At 47.8% G+C, this 18,702-nt stretch overlaps 2 protein-coding genes across 2 annotated transcripts in view; both read right to left on the minus strand.

The window, feature by feature from the left end:
- FAM83C (family with sequence similarity 83 member C) overlaps nt 1-7,419 on the minus strand; it is a 29,636-nt gene extending 22,217 nt beyond the window's left edge. The window contains exon 1 of the mRNA XM_074970113.1: nt 6,868-7,419. Within this exon, the coding sequence (XP_074826214.1) occupies nt 6,868-7,419 (552 nt within the window). The remainder of the gene's footprint in view (nt 1-6,867) is intronic.
- A 7,246-nt stretch (nt 7,420-14,665) lies between these two features.
- Nucleotides 14,666-18,702, minus strand: part of UQCC1 (ubiquinol-cytochrome c reductase complex assembly factor 1) — a 95,419-nt gene continuing 91,382 nt past the window's right edge. The window contains exons 10-11 of the mRNA XM_074969799.1: nt 15,873-17,463; nt 14,666-15,062 (exon numbers count right to left, since the gene is read on the minus strand). Coding sequence (XP_074825900.1) covers nt 17,329-17,463 — 135 coding nt within the window. The 3' untranslated portion in view covers nt 14,666-15,062; nt 15,873-17,328. The remainder of the gene's footprint in view (nt 15,063-15,872; nt 17,464-18,702) is intronic.

The raw sequence follows: 18,702 nt of genomic DNA on the forward strand, positions 1-18,702 counted from the left end.
TTGCTTGGACAACTTCCTGTGTCTCCTGACTTGAATAGCGAGTCTGGGCCATTTGGAGGGGCTGGATATCTCCTCCAACGGGGGGCTTTGTGGGCAGTGTCTACAGTGAGCTAGGGCCCACCACCCCACAGTCCTGCTGGCACTTGTGAGCTGCTGTGTGGTGCTCTGGTCTGAGGACTGCCTGGAGATCAGCAATCCCTTGAATTCTTCTGAGGCAAAGCGATATCCATTGTCTGTGAATACAGGGTCCAGTAAGCCGTATCTCACAAAGCCGACCTTCAGTTTTCCAGTCACTGACTGGCTTCTTGATTCAGCCTCCCAAAAATGTGAACAGTAGTCCATTATAATCAAGTATTGTTTGTCACTGAAGGTAAGTCCCCACTCTCCTTTTCCCATGGTCGGATGGGCAGCTCATGTGGTAATAGTCTCTTTCTGCTGGTGGTTATAACATGACTGGCAGGTGTCACACCCTTCTATCAAGGATGTGAGTTGTATATTCATTCCCAGCCAGTAAACACATTCTCGAACTGTCAATGCCCATGTCCAAGGCATGTATTTTTTGCACAACATCATGTGTAATGAGGCAGGAACAACAGCTCCCTGTCCTCAAAATATGATTCCATCCTGCACACTCAGCTTGTCTTTAATTTGAAATAATGGTTCTGCTCCTACCAATACCTGGCTTTTGTCTTCTGGCCACTGTGCTAGTACTGCTCTCTTGACTGCCTGTAGCTGGATGGCCTTTTCGGTAGCCTCTTAGATTTCCAGCAGCTTCACTGTTGAAACTGGAAGACTGAATCCATTAACATGCTGCACAAAGTCCTGATCCCCTTTCCCCACCTCACTGATACTGGGTATATTTGCCCTGCTCAGGAGTCAGCTGACTCCAGTAATTGACCTGGACAGTATCTGATCTCCGCCTGGTAGCACTGGAGGTGCATCAACATGTGTTGTAATCGTTTTGGAGCACTAAGAAGGGGGGTTGCCATAGACTCACAGAGTCATAGAACCGGAAGGGACCTCAAAAGGTCTTTTAGTCCAATCCCCGGCACTCATGGCAGGACTAAGTATTATCTGGACTATCACTGAAAGGAGTTTGTTTAATCTGTTCTTAAACATCTACAATGATGGAGATTCCACAACCTCCCTAGGCAATTTATTCCAGTGCTTAACCACCCTGACAGGAAGTTTTTACTAATGTCCAATCTAAACTGCCCTTGCTGCAATTTAAGTCCATTGCTTCTTGTCCTGGCCTCAGAGGTTAAATTCTCAGACTTTAAGGTCAGAAGGGACCATGATGATAATGTAGTCTAACCTCCTGCAAATTGCAGGCCACAGAACCTCACCCACCTACTCCTGTAATAGACCCCCTAACCTCTGGCTGAGTTACTGAAGTCCTCAAATCATGGTTTAAAGACTTCAAGTTACAGAGAATCCACCATTTACACTACTTTAAACCTGCAAGTGACCCGTGCCCCAGGCTGCAGCGGAAGGTGAAAACCCCCAGGGTCTCTGCCAATCTGACCTGGGGAAAATTCCTTCCCAACCCCAAATATGGTGATCAGTTGGACCCTGAGCATGTGGGCAAGACCCACCAGCCAGACCCCTGGGAAAGAATTCTCTGTAGTAACTCAGAGCCCTTCCTATCTAGTGTCCCATCATTGGCCACTGGAGATGTTTGAGGCTAGCAGTTTCAGATCAGCAACATGCCATCCTAGGCAGTCCCATCATCCCACCCCCTCCCATAAATTTATCAAGCTCAGTCTTAAAACCAGTTAGGTTTTTTGCCCCCACTGCTCCCCTGGAAGACTTCAGTCTTCTGATGGTTAGAAAACTTCATCTAATTTCAAGCCTAAACTTGTTGAAGGCCAGTTTATCTCCATTTGTTCTTGTGTCCACATTGGCTATTAAATAACTCCTCTCCCTTCCTGGCATTTATCCCTCTGATATATTTATAGAGAGCAATCATATCTCCCTCAGCCTTCTTTTGGTCAGGCTAAACAAGCCAAGCTCTTTGAGTCTTGTCTCATTAGGTAGGTTTTCCATTCCTCGGATCATCCTAGCAGCTCTTCTCTGCACCTGTTCCAGTTTGAATTCATCTTCCTTAAAACATGGGAGACCAGAATTGCACACGCTATTCCAGAGGAGTTGTCACCAGTGCCTTGTACTAACACTTCCCTGTCTCTACTGGAAATACCTTGCCTGATGCATCCTGGGACTGCATTAGCCTTCTTCACAGCTTCATCAGATTGGCAGCTCACAGTCATCCTGTGATCAACCAATATACCCAGCTCTTTCTCTTCCTCTTCCCTTCCCTTCCAACTGATAAGTCCCCAGTTTATAGCAAAAATTTCATCCCATTTCTATTACGAGTTTTCAAGGTCATCCAGATCTTGTATGATATTCCGGTCCTCCTCCATATTGGCAATACCTGCCAACTTTGTGTCATCCGCATATTTTACTAGCCCTCTCCCACTGTTTGTGCCAAAGTCAGTAATAAAAATGTGAAATAAGATTGGTCCCAAGACTGATTCCGAAGAAACTCCACTAGTAACCTCCCTCCAGCCTGACAGTTCACCTTTCAGTATGACCCATTATACTCTCCCGTTTAACCAGGTCCTATCCACCTTCCAAACCTCATATTAATCCCATCTTCTCCAATTTAACTAATAATTTACCACGTGGAACTGTATCAAATGCCTTACTGAAATCCAGGTAGATTAGATCTGCTGCATTTCCTTTGTCTAAAATATCAGTTATCTTCTCAAAGAAGGAGATCCGGTTGGTCTGGCATGATCTACCTTTTGTAAAACAATGTTGTGTTTTATCCCAATTACCGTTTACCTCTATGTCCTTAACGACTTTCTCTTTCAAAGTTTCTTCCAAGACTTTGCATACAATTGAGGTCAAATTAACAGACCTGTAGTTTCCTGGGTCACTTTTTTCCCTTTCTTAAAAATAGGTACTATATTAGCAATTCCCCAGCCATAGGGCATGACCCCTGAGTTTACAGATTCATTAAAATTCCTTGCTATTGGACTGGCAATTTCATGTGCCAGTTCCTTTAATATTCTGGGATGGAGATTCTCTGGGCCCCCCGATTTAGTCCCATTAAGTGGTTTGAGTTTGACTTCTACCTTGGGTGTTGTAATTTCTACTTCCATATCCTCGTTCCCATTAGCCACCCTGCCACTGCTCCAAAGCTCTTCATTACCCTCACTAAAAACTGAGGCACAGTGTTTGTTTAGGTGTTGGGCCATCTTTAATCTTCACCCCATCCTCAGCGCTTAGCAGTCCCACTTCTTTCCTTGTTTTCTTTTTATTTATATGGCTATAGAACCTTTTACTATTGGTTTTAATTCCCTTTGCAAGGTTCAACTGTGCTTGGCTTTTGGCAGTTCTCCACTTTATCCCTATGCTTTCCAAACTCCAAGAGGTAGCTTTCCTTGCTGATCCTTCCCATCTTCCATTCTTTTTAGGCTTTCTGCTTTCTCTTAATCACCTGTTTGAGATGCTTGTTTATCCAGCTTGGTCTACAACCCTTCCCTTTCACTTCCTGCACCAGTAGTTCTAGTTCCTCCATTTTGTTACCCAGGCTCCTGGCATTGTTGCACAAACATAATAGTTGTTTCTGCTCGGCAAGGGTACTGGAACAATTTTTATAGTGGTGGTGCTGAGAGCCACTGAACCAAACTATAAACTCAGTATATAATGGAAACCACTTCAAGGTAGGGGGTGTGGCAGCACCCCCAGTTCCAGCACCTATGCTGCTTGGCATCGCCCAGATTCCTCACACGATTGGGTACTGTCATTCTACTGCCAGTATTGCCTACCTGATTGTTAGCTTCATTGGTATTGGCAATGTCTTTCCTCTTAATGTTCATTCTCCTACCCACTCCTGTATTCTTTCTTACTTGATTTTCCTCCCACTCAGCGTTAGAATCAGGCATAGAGATTACACGAGCATCGCCCACCCGTCTCCCCCAAGTTCCTAGTTTAAAGCTCTTTTGATCAGTTTGCCAGCCTCCATCCCAGAAGGCTATTTCCCTCCCTACTCTGATGGAGTCCATCTCATGAGAACATCCTCTGTCCATGAATTGCCTCCCAGTGGTTGAACATCCCAAAGCCCTCCTTATAGCACCATTGACTGAGCCATCTGTTGCTCATCATAATCTTGTCTTGCCATCAGAGTGGATGCTTCCATTAGGACCCTCTTCAGCCTCAGGTTCACATCCTGTACCTTAGCTCCCAGCAGACAGCACCCCCTTCTGTTCTCCAGATCAGCTCAGGCCTATCTTTTCTTCTTAGTAGGGAGCTACTAATCACATAGACCAGCCTCTTCCTGGTGTTCGTGCAATTCTCTGGCCTTCTTCCTGTTCTCTCTGGCTGCAAGTCTTATTGTCTCTTGTTCTGCCTTGCAATCTTCTGAGAGTCATCCTGTATCCTCCTCTGAACTTTTGGTATCTCCATTGACTCTTCCCCTCTTCTTATAGGACTAGCTGCTCTTCTCTTCTTCCTGGCCCTCCCATCTTCATTCACTGACTGCTGAGCCCCTTCTTCATTTTCCAACTTATCAAACCTGTTCCTGAGCTCTATTTCTCCTTCACTGGCTGGTCTTTTCCTCTGCCTGATTCTCATAGTCACATGCTTCCACTGGCCACTTTCCTCACCCAGCAGTTTCCCCTCAGAGTTCTGCAGTCCAGCTTTCATCTGTGAGTCTTGACTTTTCCCTTCAGCCTCCTCTTGCCTTCCCTCCATCATCTGCTCAAATCCCCTTCAAAACTCAACCACAGTTTCCACCTGCATCTCAGAACCTCAGATCTTCTCTTTCATCAGCTCTATCAGGCAGCACTTCATACAAACCAAGTTCTTTTCAGGTACCTTCTCCAGAATAATTTACAACCTGCAACCTCCACATCCGGTCATCTTCTCTGTCTCTTCCATGCCACTGCTGCCTCTGTGTCTGTCATAGCCTTCCCGCCTAAACTCCTACTGAGGAAAAAACAACAAAAACAAAAAACCCCATACAAACACCAAACCAAAAGCAGAACTCTCCTTATTTTCAGCTGTTTGCTGGCTCCTATGCTGATGCTCCATGATGGTCTCAAGGGATCTGTGGTCTGATTGCACTATTACTGGGTGGCCAGAAGTGTATTGATGGAATTGTTAAGCAGCCACTGGCCAAGTGCTACTCCCAGGCTTAAGAGTAGTCTTGGCAACGCCTCTCAGGCAATCTGGCCAATTAGGGGTTTCAGCTGCAGCAAGCTAGTTGATTCCAAGCCCAGTTGCGGGCTGCCATTCCTGACTTTACCACACCCTTCAAGGGCACCTCTCTGTGGTCTGTTTTCTCAGGAGGAGACCTGGGGCATGGATGTTTTCATAACAAGCTTGATCAGGGCATCCAGATCAGCCGGTGGCTCTAGTCACGCCAGTTTATGTTTGATCTCACCTTTGAGGCTGAGCCGGAAGTGGTAGCTGTGCACAGCCTCATTCTGTACAGTGTCAGCTATCAGACACCATAACTCCAGGGCATAAGTAGCAATTGGCTGGTGTCCCTGCCACAGGGTTTGGAGTGTGACCGCATGCCTATGGCTCAGGTCAGCAAAAATTACTGCCGGGGCTTGAACAAAGTCCTCAGATTGGTTCAGGAAAGGGCTAGATTTTTCCAGGAGTGGGGAGGCCCAAGCCAACACCTCTGCAGTAAGCAGGCTAGTGATACGTCCCACCCGAGAGCGGTCAGTGGAGAAGGTGGGGCAGGATGGCAGGTGCAGCAGGAATAGGAGCCGGCACTGGTCCATAAAACTATGGAACTGGCTGAGGTCACTGTCAAACTTGTCTGTCAGGGGAATTTTAGGTTTGTAAGGGGGAAGTTACAGGCGATGCTACGTGCCTGCAGTGTAGCATTCTGCGCCTGCAAGGTGTCTACCTGCTGCTGTAGGTTTTGTATGACACCCACTTTCTCTGACAGAGAGATGCTGGCCTTAGTGGGATCCACTCCAGTAACTGACCCACTCCCACTTCCCTTCTTTATCTTCTTTATGGTTGGGCTACTCAGTGTCACAGACTGGGACATGGGACAGTCAGGCCTAGTGGTTGGAGCCAGAGTCAAGCTACAGGAGCCAGAGCTGAGGGTCAAGGCCAGGGTAAGGAACCAGGAGTCAGAAACTGAGCAGGGGAGCAGAGCTGGAGTGGGCTGGAGCTGGGCAGAAACAGGGCTGGAGCAAAGCTGGGAACAAAGAGACACAGGAACAATCACAGCTGTGGGTATAAGCGGTGAGCAGCCACTGGCCAAGTGCTACTGCTGGGCTTACTAGTAGTCCTGGAAATGCGTCTCAGCCAACTGGGCAACCTGGCTGATTAGGGGTTTCAGCCATGGTTACCTAGCTGATCCTAGCCCAGGTTTAGGCCCTCATTCTTATGCCCTCCTGCCCGCAGGATGGACAAGCCCTGGCCCAACCCCCCACTCCCTCCGCCCCTGGGATGGACAAACCCTAACCCAACCCCCACCCCCACCCTCACCGGATGGACAAGCCCTGACCCTGCACCCATGGATCGGACCCCATGGTGCTAGGCACTCTGCACACACACAATACATAGACAGTTTCTACCCTAAAAGACTCAGAGCCTAAGAATATGGCTGGAGAAAGCAGGAAGGAATCTAAACTGGGCTAGGTGAGGGGCACAGGTGGCTATAGAGTTGGGCAGCATATGCAGCAGTCACAGCACTCCAGCTGCCCAGACATTGCCAGGCTTGAGATGACAGCAGCCAGGACTCAGAGTCCCCTACAGCTGTGCCCCATCCTGGGTGCCTGCATTCATCCCGTGGTGCAAGACGCTCTATCTAAATGGGGTGAGTTCTGTACGTACCGTTTTTGCCCTGCTGATCAGGCACCGGAGTAAATCCTTGATGCTGTTGGCCTTGTTTCTCTGGAAATACACACTGGCTTGAGTTTGGCCATACCACGTAGCAAGTGGCACCACTGGCCAGCCCAGCTCCAGCTCTGGAGGCTGCATGTCAGACATGAGTGGGAAGTAGGTACCAGAGCTTAGTTCAGAGAAAAGGGAGGCCCTGTCCTCAGTGTCTCCCTCTTTGGGCTCGGTCTCATGCCCCTTCCTTGCATTAGGCTCCGGGATACTCTGGCTTCTGTGCTGGCTCATGTAGTCCATGTCTAGGGGGGAGAGAAATGGCAGCTCCTGTTCCTCAGCAATGGCTTGCAGATAGCCAGGCTCCCCCTGCTCCAGAAAGGCATCCATAGCCAGCCTGGCTGTCTCACTGTGCTGCAGCACCAGGGGGATTGACTTCCTCCACCACAGCTTCTTCAGCTTCTCCAACCGACTCCGCAGCAGTCCAGACACCCCAGGACTGTCCCCAGAGCCCCTCTGGAGCCGGGACCTGGCCTGAACATGGTGACTGAACATGATGAGAGCTGCTGCTGCTAACCCTCCGGAGGTTCTGCCTGTTGTGTTCTTCAGCGGCTGTCTCTGGCCCACCCTTCCAACACTGTCTCTCTCTGATTTTCCTCAGCTCTTTCACAACGGGTTCCCCTGGGGCTGTGGGACATGAGAGCTCAGTGCACCTTGTCGCTTCCTCTCTAGGGCTGCCAACAGTTCCTTAGGAGAAGGGACGTCCCTTATTTCTTCATCTCTGCACAACAAGTTCAGGAGTTGCTGAGTGCTGAAAAAAGCAGCAAGAAATACCCCAGGCAAATGTAGGTGAGTCCTGTTTATTAATTATTAATAATATCGGGAGGGGTGCTAAGAGAACAGCCCCTTATTTTTGAAATACAGTGTTTGCAACCCTACCTGAGTCTGCATTAGTTGTCAGTTACTGCTGAATATCCCTCCACTCCGGGGGAAGAGGTAGTTTTCAGCAATTCTTGCTCTCACTTTTGTTGGCTGCCGTTGTGATTCTCAGTGTCTGGCTTGTTGCTTCCAGATAGATTCAAGAATTAATAGGCCTCACGTACTGACACCCAGGCAGGTTTCTGCTCTCACCTCAGCTTGTCTGCCAGCCAGGGTGCAACCTGCCGGGTCAGGTCCTGTGCTCAGAGTGGAATGCAGATGTTGAATCTTGTTCCAAACCAAACATGTTTCTCAGTGGTCATTATAAAACAAATGCAAATATCACAAGCAGTTAACGATAGCCAGCCAGGCAGCAAACACAGAGGAGACAGCCACTTTCTCACGATCACGTTGTCTGCCTGAAGCACCAGTCTCAGAACAGCCTTTTCTGCCATCAGCCCCGTAGAAGCTGACATGCATTTTTTTGGTATCTCCCCAAATACACATCTTCGGGCGCAGAAGCCAAGATGTCGGAGAAGGTCCGTTTCTCACGCCGTGCTAGAACAGCAACTGTACGCATGTCATGGGTATTTTCAGTGCTGTGTTGAGCCCCGTCTGCCCGCGCTATTAGGGAGCCTTTAATACAGGGCGGCACATCAGGAGCTGTCACTTTGTACTTTGCACCCCTTCTCCGGTGCTGAATGGTACGTGTCACTGGTCTGCACCATTTCAGGAAGAAAAGCTCTACACAGGGGAGCTGATTTTCAGCAAGTAGGTGCATGTTCGATTGCACAACTGCTTTGCATGTGCTCTGCCAGAACTGAATGCAAACAGCTGAGATTTGCGCTGTGCATGGCTAGTGTGTAGCCAACCCCCCAGTTTGCACATGCACATTGGGTCATCATCATCATAATAGCAGCCAGTAGCACAGACCGTGTGTAACATTTTTCGTCCATAGATGTCAAGGGTGACAGCAGTATTATTATCCCATTTCCCAGAAAAGGAACCTGAGACCCAGGGTGGCAAAGGCCAACATTTCCAAACTCAATGGCCATCACGGTCACTAGGGACTGACGGGGTCAGCACTCCTGAGAATCAGGCCATGTCATTTCAGGCAAGTTTTAATATAACTACACTTTTAAGATGAGTCATGAGGCTGGATTGTACTCACTGATGGGCGGCAGGTGCACAGGTTCTGAAGTGCTGAGAACTATGATTCTCCTCCCAGTCATTATCAGAGAAAATTACTTTACTTCCAATGGATTTGCTTTCAGGGTGGGGGTGTGCGTGGTTTCTGTTAATGAATATTGTCAAGGTTCCTTCTCCACTCTGAACTCTAGGGTACAGATGTGGGGACCTGCATGAAAACCCCCTAAGCTTATTTTTACCAGCTTAGGTTAAAAATTCCCCAAGGTACAAACTATTTTCCTTTTTCCCTTGGATTTTATTCCTGCCACCACCAAGCGTCTAACAGATATATAACCGGGAAAGAGCCCTCTTGGGAACGTCTTTCCCCCCCAAAATCCTCCCCAAACCCTACAACCCCTTTCCTGGGGAAGGCTTGATAAAAATCCTCATCAATTTGCATAGGTGACCACAGACCCAAACCCTTGGATCTTAAGAACTATGAAAAAGCAATCAGGATCTTAAAAGAAGAATTTTAATTGAAGAAAAAAGTAAAAGAATCACCTCTGTAAAATCAGGATGGTAAATACCTTACAGGGTAATCAGATTCAAAACATAGAGAATCCCTCTAGACAAAACCTTCAGTTACAAAAAGACACAAAAACAGGAATATCCATTCCATTCAGCACAGCTTATTTTCTCAGCATTTAAACAAAACAGAGTCTAATGCATATCCAGCTAGATTATTTACTAAGTTCTAAGACTCCATTCCTGTTCTGTCCCTGGCAAAAGCCTCGCACAGACAAGAGAACCTTTGTTTCTCTCTCCCCGCCCCCCCAGCTTTGAAAGTATCTTGTCTCCTCATTGGTCATTTTGGTCAGGTGCCAGCGAGGTTATCCTAGCTTCTTAACCCTTTACAGGTGAAAGGGTTTTTCCTCTGGCCAGGAGGGATTTTAAAGGTGTTTACCCTTCCCTTTACATTTATGACACACCTTCTTGGCCCTTTCTGGCAAGATGTTGCATGGCCATTGCTCAGAAAGCTCTGGCTTGATGCCAGCAGTGTTCAGCCTGCATCTAGCCTTCCAGTGCAGGCTCAGATCATGGAAAAGGCTGTGGTGACACAAGTCTCCCAGTATCTGGCTCTCATGAGGTTCCCTCACTACAGGTGGCACCTCCTGCTGGCCGTCACAGGGAGTAGCTCTGCCAGCCGGTGTGCCTGTTCCCGGTGGTGACTCTCCCATCATCGCTGCCTTTGTGACTGGTTGGGAAGTTTAACTTCAGTGTTACCCACCAGTCCTGGGAGTATCTGCTCTCCTTTTGGCAGCCTGCCCTGACCATGGCGTTTTAAGGGAGGGCTGCCCCAGGCACGCCAGGTGACACCTACCTCCAACTATTAGGCATATGGCCTACATACCACACAAACTCAGCCTAAACAGACACTTTGCAATGCCACACAGTCAAAGACTCTCTACACCGATGGATACAACCCAGCAATGTGTGTGTGTGGGAGTCCCTTTCACACAGACTCCACCTTCAATGATTCTTACAACTGATGCCTCCTTGATAGGCTGCAGAGTCCATGTACAGCACCACACAATTCAGGGCAGGTGGTCTCCCTCCAAGACACTGTTACACATAAATCTCCTGGAACTGTGCGCGGTTCACAACCAGTGCTTGCTCTTCCTGCCCTTGATCAGGAACGAGACTCTACGGGTAAGGACGGACAACATTGCCTGCATGTTTTATATAAACCGGCAGAGAGGGGTCAGGTCACATTCCCTATGCACCAAACCCATGAAACTATGGAACTGGTGTATCTGGCACAGTGTCAGCATATCAGCCTCGTACCTCCCAGGTTGTCAAAACACTACAATACGCTGAGCAGAGAATTTACTCAGAATCATGAGTGGGAACTAAACAGCACAGTCCTACAGAACATATTCAAACACTGGGGTCACCCATCCATTGACCTCTTCATGACATCCCAGAATGGCAAATGCTGGCAATTCTGTTCGAGAGCAGGGCTGAGGCCCCAGTCCCTGGGGGATGTCTTCCTTCTCAAATGGGATGCACCTCTGCTAAATGTGTTTCCTCTGATCCCCCTGTTACCAAGGTTTATACACAATATATGAACTGACAAGGGCAAAGTCATCTTGGTAGCCCCCAATTGGCCCAGACATACTTGGTACTCGTACCTGTTGCGGATGACAGTATGCACACCGCACACTCTTCCACTTCGGGCAACCCTTCTATCACAGGATGCTGGGAAGAAAGGGGCAGTTGATAGTAATTAATATAAATGAGAAGTTAATAATTATAGAAAATTGATAAGAGAATCAAAGGGACACAAGAAGAAATCTGCGGCCAGCAGAGTTAGGGACAGTAAGGAGGAATTTTTTTAATACATTAGGAACAAAAAAATCCTGACAGTGGTATTGGTCCACTACTAGATGGAAATGGTATAATTATCAATAATAAAGCAGAAAAGGCAGAAGTGTTCAATAAATATTTCTGAACTATATTTGAGGAAGGCTGCCGAGGACGCCTGCGCCCTAGTTGAGTGAGCCCTCACTATCGGCGGCGGGGGCACCTTTGCTAGCTCGTAATAGTAGCGGATACAGGCTGTGATCCACAATAATATTCTTTGGGCAGAGACAGGGCAACCTATCATCCTGTCGACGACCCGCAGTGAACAACTGTGTCAACGTACAGAACGGCTTTGTTCTGTCTATGTAGAAGGCCAGGGCCCACCTGATGTCCAGGACATGCAACCTGTGTTCCTCATCTGTCACGTGGGGCTTAGGACAAAGGACCGGCAAGTATATGTCTTGACCATTATGGAACTGGGAGATGACCTTGGGCTGAAAGGCCGGGTGTGGATGCAGCTGAACCTTGTCCTTATAGAAGGCCATGTAAGGTGGTTCAGATGCTTCCACTCTGATTTCGGACATTCCACGGGCCGAAGTTATGGCGACTAGGAGGGAGACCTTCCAGGAGAGAAGCAGGAGGGAGCAGGAAGCTAGGGGTTTGAAGGGGGGACCCATGAGCTGTGACAACACAAAATTCAGGTCCCAAGGGGATACCAGATCCTGGACATATGGGTAAAGGTGCTTTAGGCCTTTCAGAAACCATGCCGTAATAGGGTGGGCGAAGACCGACCTGCCTTGAAATGGAGGATGGAACACCGAAATGGCTGCCAGATGCACCTTGACTGAAGACAGCGACAGGCCCTGGAGCTTAAGGTGCAGCAAACAGTCCAGGATGTCTTGCAGTGGGGCCTCTTCTGCCTGGATGTGAGGATCCGAGGCCCAACATGTAAATCGCTTCCACTTTGCCACATAGGTAGCTTGGGTGGAAGGCTTCCAGCTGCCCAGCAGGACCTGCTGGACACTGTTGGAACCCCGTCGTTCCTCTCCACACAGCACCCAGGCTGTCAAGTACAGTGGCGCCAGGTTCGGGTGCAGCAGATTGCCGTGGTTCTGGGACACCAGATCCAGCCGAAGAGGCAGCTGCAGGGAGGAGGCTGCCAACTGACTCAGCAGGATGCTGAACCAGTGTTGACAAGGCCACATTGGGGCCACAAGGATGACCATGGCCTTGTCTTGCTTCACCTTCAGGAGGACCCTGCAGATCAAGGGCACCAGGGGGAAGGCGTACATCAGCACTCCCAACCACGAAATCAGGAAGGCGTCCAACAGGGAGCCCTGGTTCCTGCCCTGCAGAGAGCAGAACACATGGCATTTCTTATTCTGCCTGGACATGAACAGGTCCACCTGGGGATTCCCCAACTTGCAGAAGATCAGACTGACTACCTCTGGATGGAGTGACCATTCGTGGCGAGACGAGAAGGTTCTGCTGAGGTGATCCGCCAAGATGTTCTTGGTCCCCGGCAGGTGGGCAGCCACCAGGTGAATGGCGTTCCTCAAGCAAAAGTTCCAGAGGCTGAGCGCTTCTCGACAAAGGGGACAAAGACCTGGCATCCCCCCCGTCTGTTGATGTAATACATTGCGGCGGTATTATCCATCAGGACCTGCACCACCTTGCCCTGCAAGTGGGGCAAAAAAGCCTGGCAGGCCAGGGGAACCGCCCTGATCTCCCTGACATTGATGTGGAGGGCTGAGTCGAGGTGTAGCCAGCGTGGGCTACACCTGCCCAGATCTGAAGCGCCCGAGACCAGGGTGAGTGATGGAGACAGGGACATGAAAGGAACTCCCCGGAGCACCAACTTGGGATCCTGACAGCAGTCCAGCGACAGTACGACATGGCTTAGCATTGTGACCGCTCAGTCTAGGGGGTACCTGCTGGAAACGTAAACAGAGGCCAGCCACGTTTACAGAGGCCTCAGATAAAATTGGACATGGCTGACCTCGTACATGCACACGGCCATGTGGCTCAACAGTCACAGACACACGTGGGCTGTAGTGAGCGGGCCTGTTACACATGGAGCAGGGCTTAAAACCCAGAGAACTGGGCATGTCCTGCCCAGGCAAAGTCCCCTCTGGGACCCTAACTAACTGAACACTTTACAGCTACTTAACTACTAACAAACAACAGAACTATTTACAACTGGAAGCACAAGGCTGAGACAGAAAAAGGAACTGCTGGCCGCTTGCGAAGCAAGGGACAGGTGCTCTGACTGACCACCACGGGCGGTAAGAAGGCACCGAGAGGGCGTAGGGCTGGCAGCGCTTGATTTTCCGCGTCTTGAGTGCAGCACTCCAGGGGGCACCACAGCCAGCCCTACAGATACCATGAAGGCAAAAATCTCCGACAATCGCACATGTGGGTGCGCACACCCCTACAATGGAATCAACATGAGCATGCATTTGAAAAAGAAGCCGAGTTAGTTACTCAAAACTTAATACACAACAATAGGCACTCATTCAGTGCTCTGGGTGCCTGTCTCAAATTAAAAACGAGACCATAAAGGAAGGATTACCCATAAATATAGACATCCTAGCCCGCCCCTCCCCAACAGCCTTGGAGAACAGGGGGAAAGATGCGCTTTGCAGTGCTAACATACCTGGACTCTGGAGGAGCTGGAGCAATCTCAGTGGCAGGACAGTTCACTGGCTGCTGCTCATCACGGCCACAATGCTCACCAGATGCAGAGCCAACCCGTGCAAACATGAGGACTCTCAAGGGCTCCTCACAACAAGGCAGTATGTCTGCAGGAAGGACAACTAGCCTCTGGCTGGTTCAGAATTACGGTCTCAAGTGGATTAGGTCCCGGGAAAGACCAAGAGAGCTTACTCTTCCACTTGGAATGAAACCATGCACTTTGAGGACAGTTACAGCTTAAGTGAACGAGAATGAGGGGCCTTGACGTGCAGGTCTTCAGACTCCTTCCTTCCTGAAGGTTGTGATCACTTGAGCATGAGCTCAGAGAAAACTCTGGGTGCTGATGAGAAGCCAAAAGGGAAAACTACACCCTGAAAACAGTCCTGGCCCAGGCTGAAGCAGCAGAACCTTTGGGGAATTGGGTGGAAGGTCACAGCAAGCTCATGAGTGCATGGAGCTTTTTGCTCTGCATGCTTGTCAGACCTATGAGAGCTGAGTCCTTTAATAGAAGAGACAGAGGTTTTATTTTTTTTGAGGAACTGTTCCATGTGCTTGTCCATCTATGTTCATAATGGAGGTGGCATCTTCCATCATAACAATGCTCTTTCTGGTGAGCCTGGATGCAAAGATATATTGCAAATATGGTGTGTGTGTGTCCTATTGGAGCTTATACATCTGAGAATAAGGGAGGTTAAGGGATCTCCTATGCTCAAAGAAAAAGCCACTCCACATCCTTTATCCGCAGAGAATCCAGGGCTGGAAAGACAAGTTCCTCCCCTGCCCAGTTCCAGCCCTTGTGCATTCTCTTTAGTTCTGATAGTGCTCATAATTTATATGAGTATGTATCTGTCCTATCTGCCTAATCTAATCTGCTCCATCCACTCCTTTCCTCACCTATACATCCTCACTGTTGGCTCACTCTGCAGTGACAGACCATACGGGGGCAATTCTTGAACCAGGGAAGCTGTCATGGCCGCCGATCTTCCAGTTCCCATATCCTTGGAAGGTACACACGTGTATGCTCCCAAATGAATCTGTGGCACTCCCATACCTGTGGCCTGGAAGGCACCATGGTCTCTGTAGACTCTCCATTCCTATGGTGGGAAGGGCTAAGGTTAGGGTCCTGTGGACTCCACATATTCACAGTATCAGAAGGAATGTGATCCCACACCTGCAGCCCCACTGCATAAAAGGCATGATGGACTCTGGTCTTTAGGTCTTGCATATCTGTGGTATGGCAAGGTCTGTGGCCCCATTCCTGTGTCCACTAGGTTCCTATGGCATGGGTAGTGCCATGCTTTTAGTCCTGTGTTCTCGTGGCCTGGGAGACACAACAGGTACTAAAGCATGAGTCAAGGTTTAAATGACATAGCAGGAAAGGGGTTAAAGTTTAAATGACTATTTTGTTTATGAATTAATGTAGGTAGTTTTGAGCCAAAATATCTACCATTAATTTTTCCATCTATTCCAGGAGCAGTAAGATACACACAGTAAAGTTTATTTTGGTACTTGGTATACTTCACTCCCATTAAAAATAAATTAATCAGCAAATTCCTACACGGCTAAGCCTTCTTTTACGTAAATACAACACAGCTGTAATGAATTACAAGGTGTTATTATCTCACACATACTGCATAATACTTCACACATAAGAGGTTTCTCTCCTTAGCTCAGCTTGCAACAAAAGCATCTTAAATAAACTGAGAGAAAGTTGTTTGGTTTGTAATGTTTTTACAGAAGTGGGATATACCTCACACATATAAGGTTTCTTTACATGACTCATTTTATAACAACTTAAACTGAGGAAGTTTGCTTTTGAAAAAACTAACAAAATTACTTTATATATCTATGTGAACGCGCGCGCGCGCACACACACACACACACACACACACAGAAAAACTCACTCGTAGTTGCTCCCTAAACAAAGGCTAAGAAGCATTCGCCTGTGTTTCGGAGATCATGTTCTGGATCCCATTTGTCACTGACAGGAAAGGTGATGTCTAACACTGATGCAAATTGCCTAGAAAAGTTGGCACTGGAGCAGGAACATCCACAGTCCAGGGCAGCTACAGAAGACATCAGACTTACACCAGAAATAAGAACATTTGTGGCATGTTAGAGTGATCACACATTAAAGATGACTCATCTATATATTTGGTGAATTGGTTTATTAGGACTATATCCTGACATGACAGGGCACTGTTCTTCTCATTCTCAGCAAAGGCATTACAAAGTACACAAAACTAGTACAGTTCTATTACTTGGTCACATGGTTTCCTATGAAGATTTTGTACATGAGAGAAATAAAACCAGTTTCAGTCACTGAACTAGAAACCCCATGTTGACCTTTAGTTTGTGCAATAAAGTCCTACTTTCTGTTGATTTATTTGGTGCACGTTTTCATTTAATTATTCTTTTGGGGTAACTGTTGCCTGCTTAACTATTTAAAATGTTAACTAAAAAAGGTCTTGAACCTCTTCTTTTGGGCAGAGCATAGTTTTATCCCATCGAGAACATGAATAGACCATTGAGATGTTACTCTACTGCAGCAATCACGAGAGCACAGCTCTAGAAAGAATATAAGCATATCAGGAAGATACAGCTACTTTGAAACAATAAGTTCTCTAAAGTGGCTTTTAGCCATAACCCCCCATGGCCCTATCCCCTCCCTCTCTAGCTGGCTAGTACCCAAGGAGCTTAGCAAGGACTGTGAACATGCCTGGCCCTGGCTCCAGCTCCTTGCACCTACCTCTTCTTGTGCATCTGTGCAAGAGGCCAGTCACAGTCTGACCCTGAACTGGGCTTTGATCTTGAAATGATTTTTGATTTTCTCAGCCAATTCCCAAGCATTTTAATGCAAAAATAGACTATGTCCCCCAAAGCCAGGATAGAGGTATATCAACACTGAGAACACACAGAACTCAGCCTTGTGCTTAGCAACTTTTCTTGGCGCAGAAAGAGTAATGTCATTGTATCTGTGTGAAGCAGCTCCCCTCTTGCCAATTAAAGGGCAGAGAACCCTGTTTTTGAGGTACCTATCACTTTTGGGACGATATTTGGTTTTCAAAAGATGGACGCTGTCTCTCAGAACCTACCTACAGGGTCAACTTTATACTTCTGCAGCAGCCGGGAATTCCTCAACTGAGCTAGCAGCATCTAATCCTAGACAGAATATTCAAAAAAGAGTACTGCTGTCAGGTTTACCAACATGTAAATCAATACAAAAAGGCTATTTATTTTAACATATTCTTTCAACGGCAAATATTTATTCCTTCCCTTCTTGGGTACCCCACAGAATGAGATAACCTCACTTTTAGGTACAAGCTGATTTAACACATTGTTCATTGACTGATGAAGGTCTCAGAGTCCTTCATCATTATACGTTGGGGGAGTTGGCCTCAGAATGCTTTGGGCATTACTCTCCACAAGAGGGCGCCAAGTCACTTCACCAGCCAGTAGCAGGTCCTCTCCATTTATAGCATCCAGGTACTGCATCTGAAATTCACAAGGAAATAATGTATTTCTGACTTGAACTCATTGGAAGAAATAAAGATAGCCTGAAGATTTCCCCCGACAATTCCAAACTCACCAAGAGTTCATGTAAGCAGCATGTTTTGAAGAAAGGAAGTAGAACTGTGGGATTGTTTTGAATCTTTAGCACTGAGTGGAAGAGGACTAGAAGGAAGGGGTAAATGGCTGAAAGTGCTTCTCAAAGGGGCTAGAAGACAAAGAGCTATAGAAGGTTTGAGTCTAACAAAAGGTCTTCTAATGCCTGAAATAAAATGGTCTCTGAAAATCCTGACAGTGGGGCAAAGAAGAGGGCAGTGTGCTGAGGAAACCAATGGCCTGTAACCATTGGACCAGTCCCTCAAGCTTGAAAAATGGAGTGGAGAGGTACTTAATCCACAGCTGGCTGAGACTGTCCTGGTGAGTGATATGAATAAAGAAGTGAGACTATTCATTTCTACCTATACAAAAAACCCACTATCCCAAGTACTAAGTGCTTCTACCACCAATCTTAAATGACTGCTGTTGTTATTGGTAGTGCCTGAAGATCTGTACACACACAGTAGGAGACAGCTCCTATCCCCAAAGGTTTATATGAAAACACAAGACAAGCTATGGGTCGGAGGAAGGAAGCACTACCCCCGCGACCTAGATGAAGAACTGGGGCCCAGTGCCCTGCTCAAGGTCACACAGGCAGGATGTGGCAGAGCCAGGAACTGAACCCAGATCTCATGGATCTCAGCCTTAGCCACAAGACCAGACTTCACATAAGCTAAAAAATTCACAGCTCCTCTTCCCCTGGAACCAAAAAGAACCAGTGATAACAGCAAATCAAACAGTTCTCACCTGGCCCTGCAAAAAGCTGTCTTTACCATCAGACTGGGTAAAAAGATGGGCTTTGCAGCCTGCCATAAAGGTAATCACATTTGGTCCATTTTGGACCAAGGAGGTGGGGAAGAGGGAGTAAATTCTGAAGTTAAGGGTCCCTCATGGAGAAAGCCCTGTCAGCAACTCCCTCTCTTCTGCCAAGGGGGCTCCAGCTCAGTTGCTTCTCCTGCCTACAAGCCTTGGCAGTACAGTACGGGGAGGGAGGTGTCCCTTGAGTAGGCATGTCTCAGGCTATTTAGCGCTTTCATGGTAAAACCACCACCTTACCCTGTACCCAGCAGTCAATGCAGATCTGGGACCACTGGTGTCATGTTTTTTCTGGTGAGATGCACTACTTGC

Source organism: Natator depressus, chromosome 13 (assembly GCF_965152275.1).
Source record: "Natator depressus isolate rNatDep1 chromosome 13, rNatDep2.hap1, whole genome shotgun sequence".
Classification (NCBI taxonomy): Eukaryota; Metazoa; Chordata; order Testudines; family Cheloniidae; genus Natator; species Natator depressus.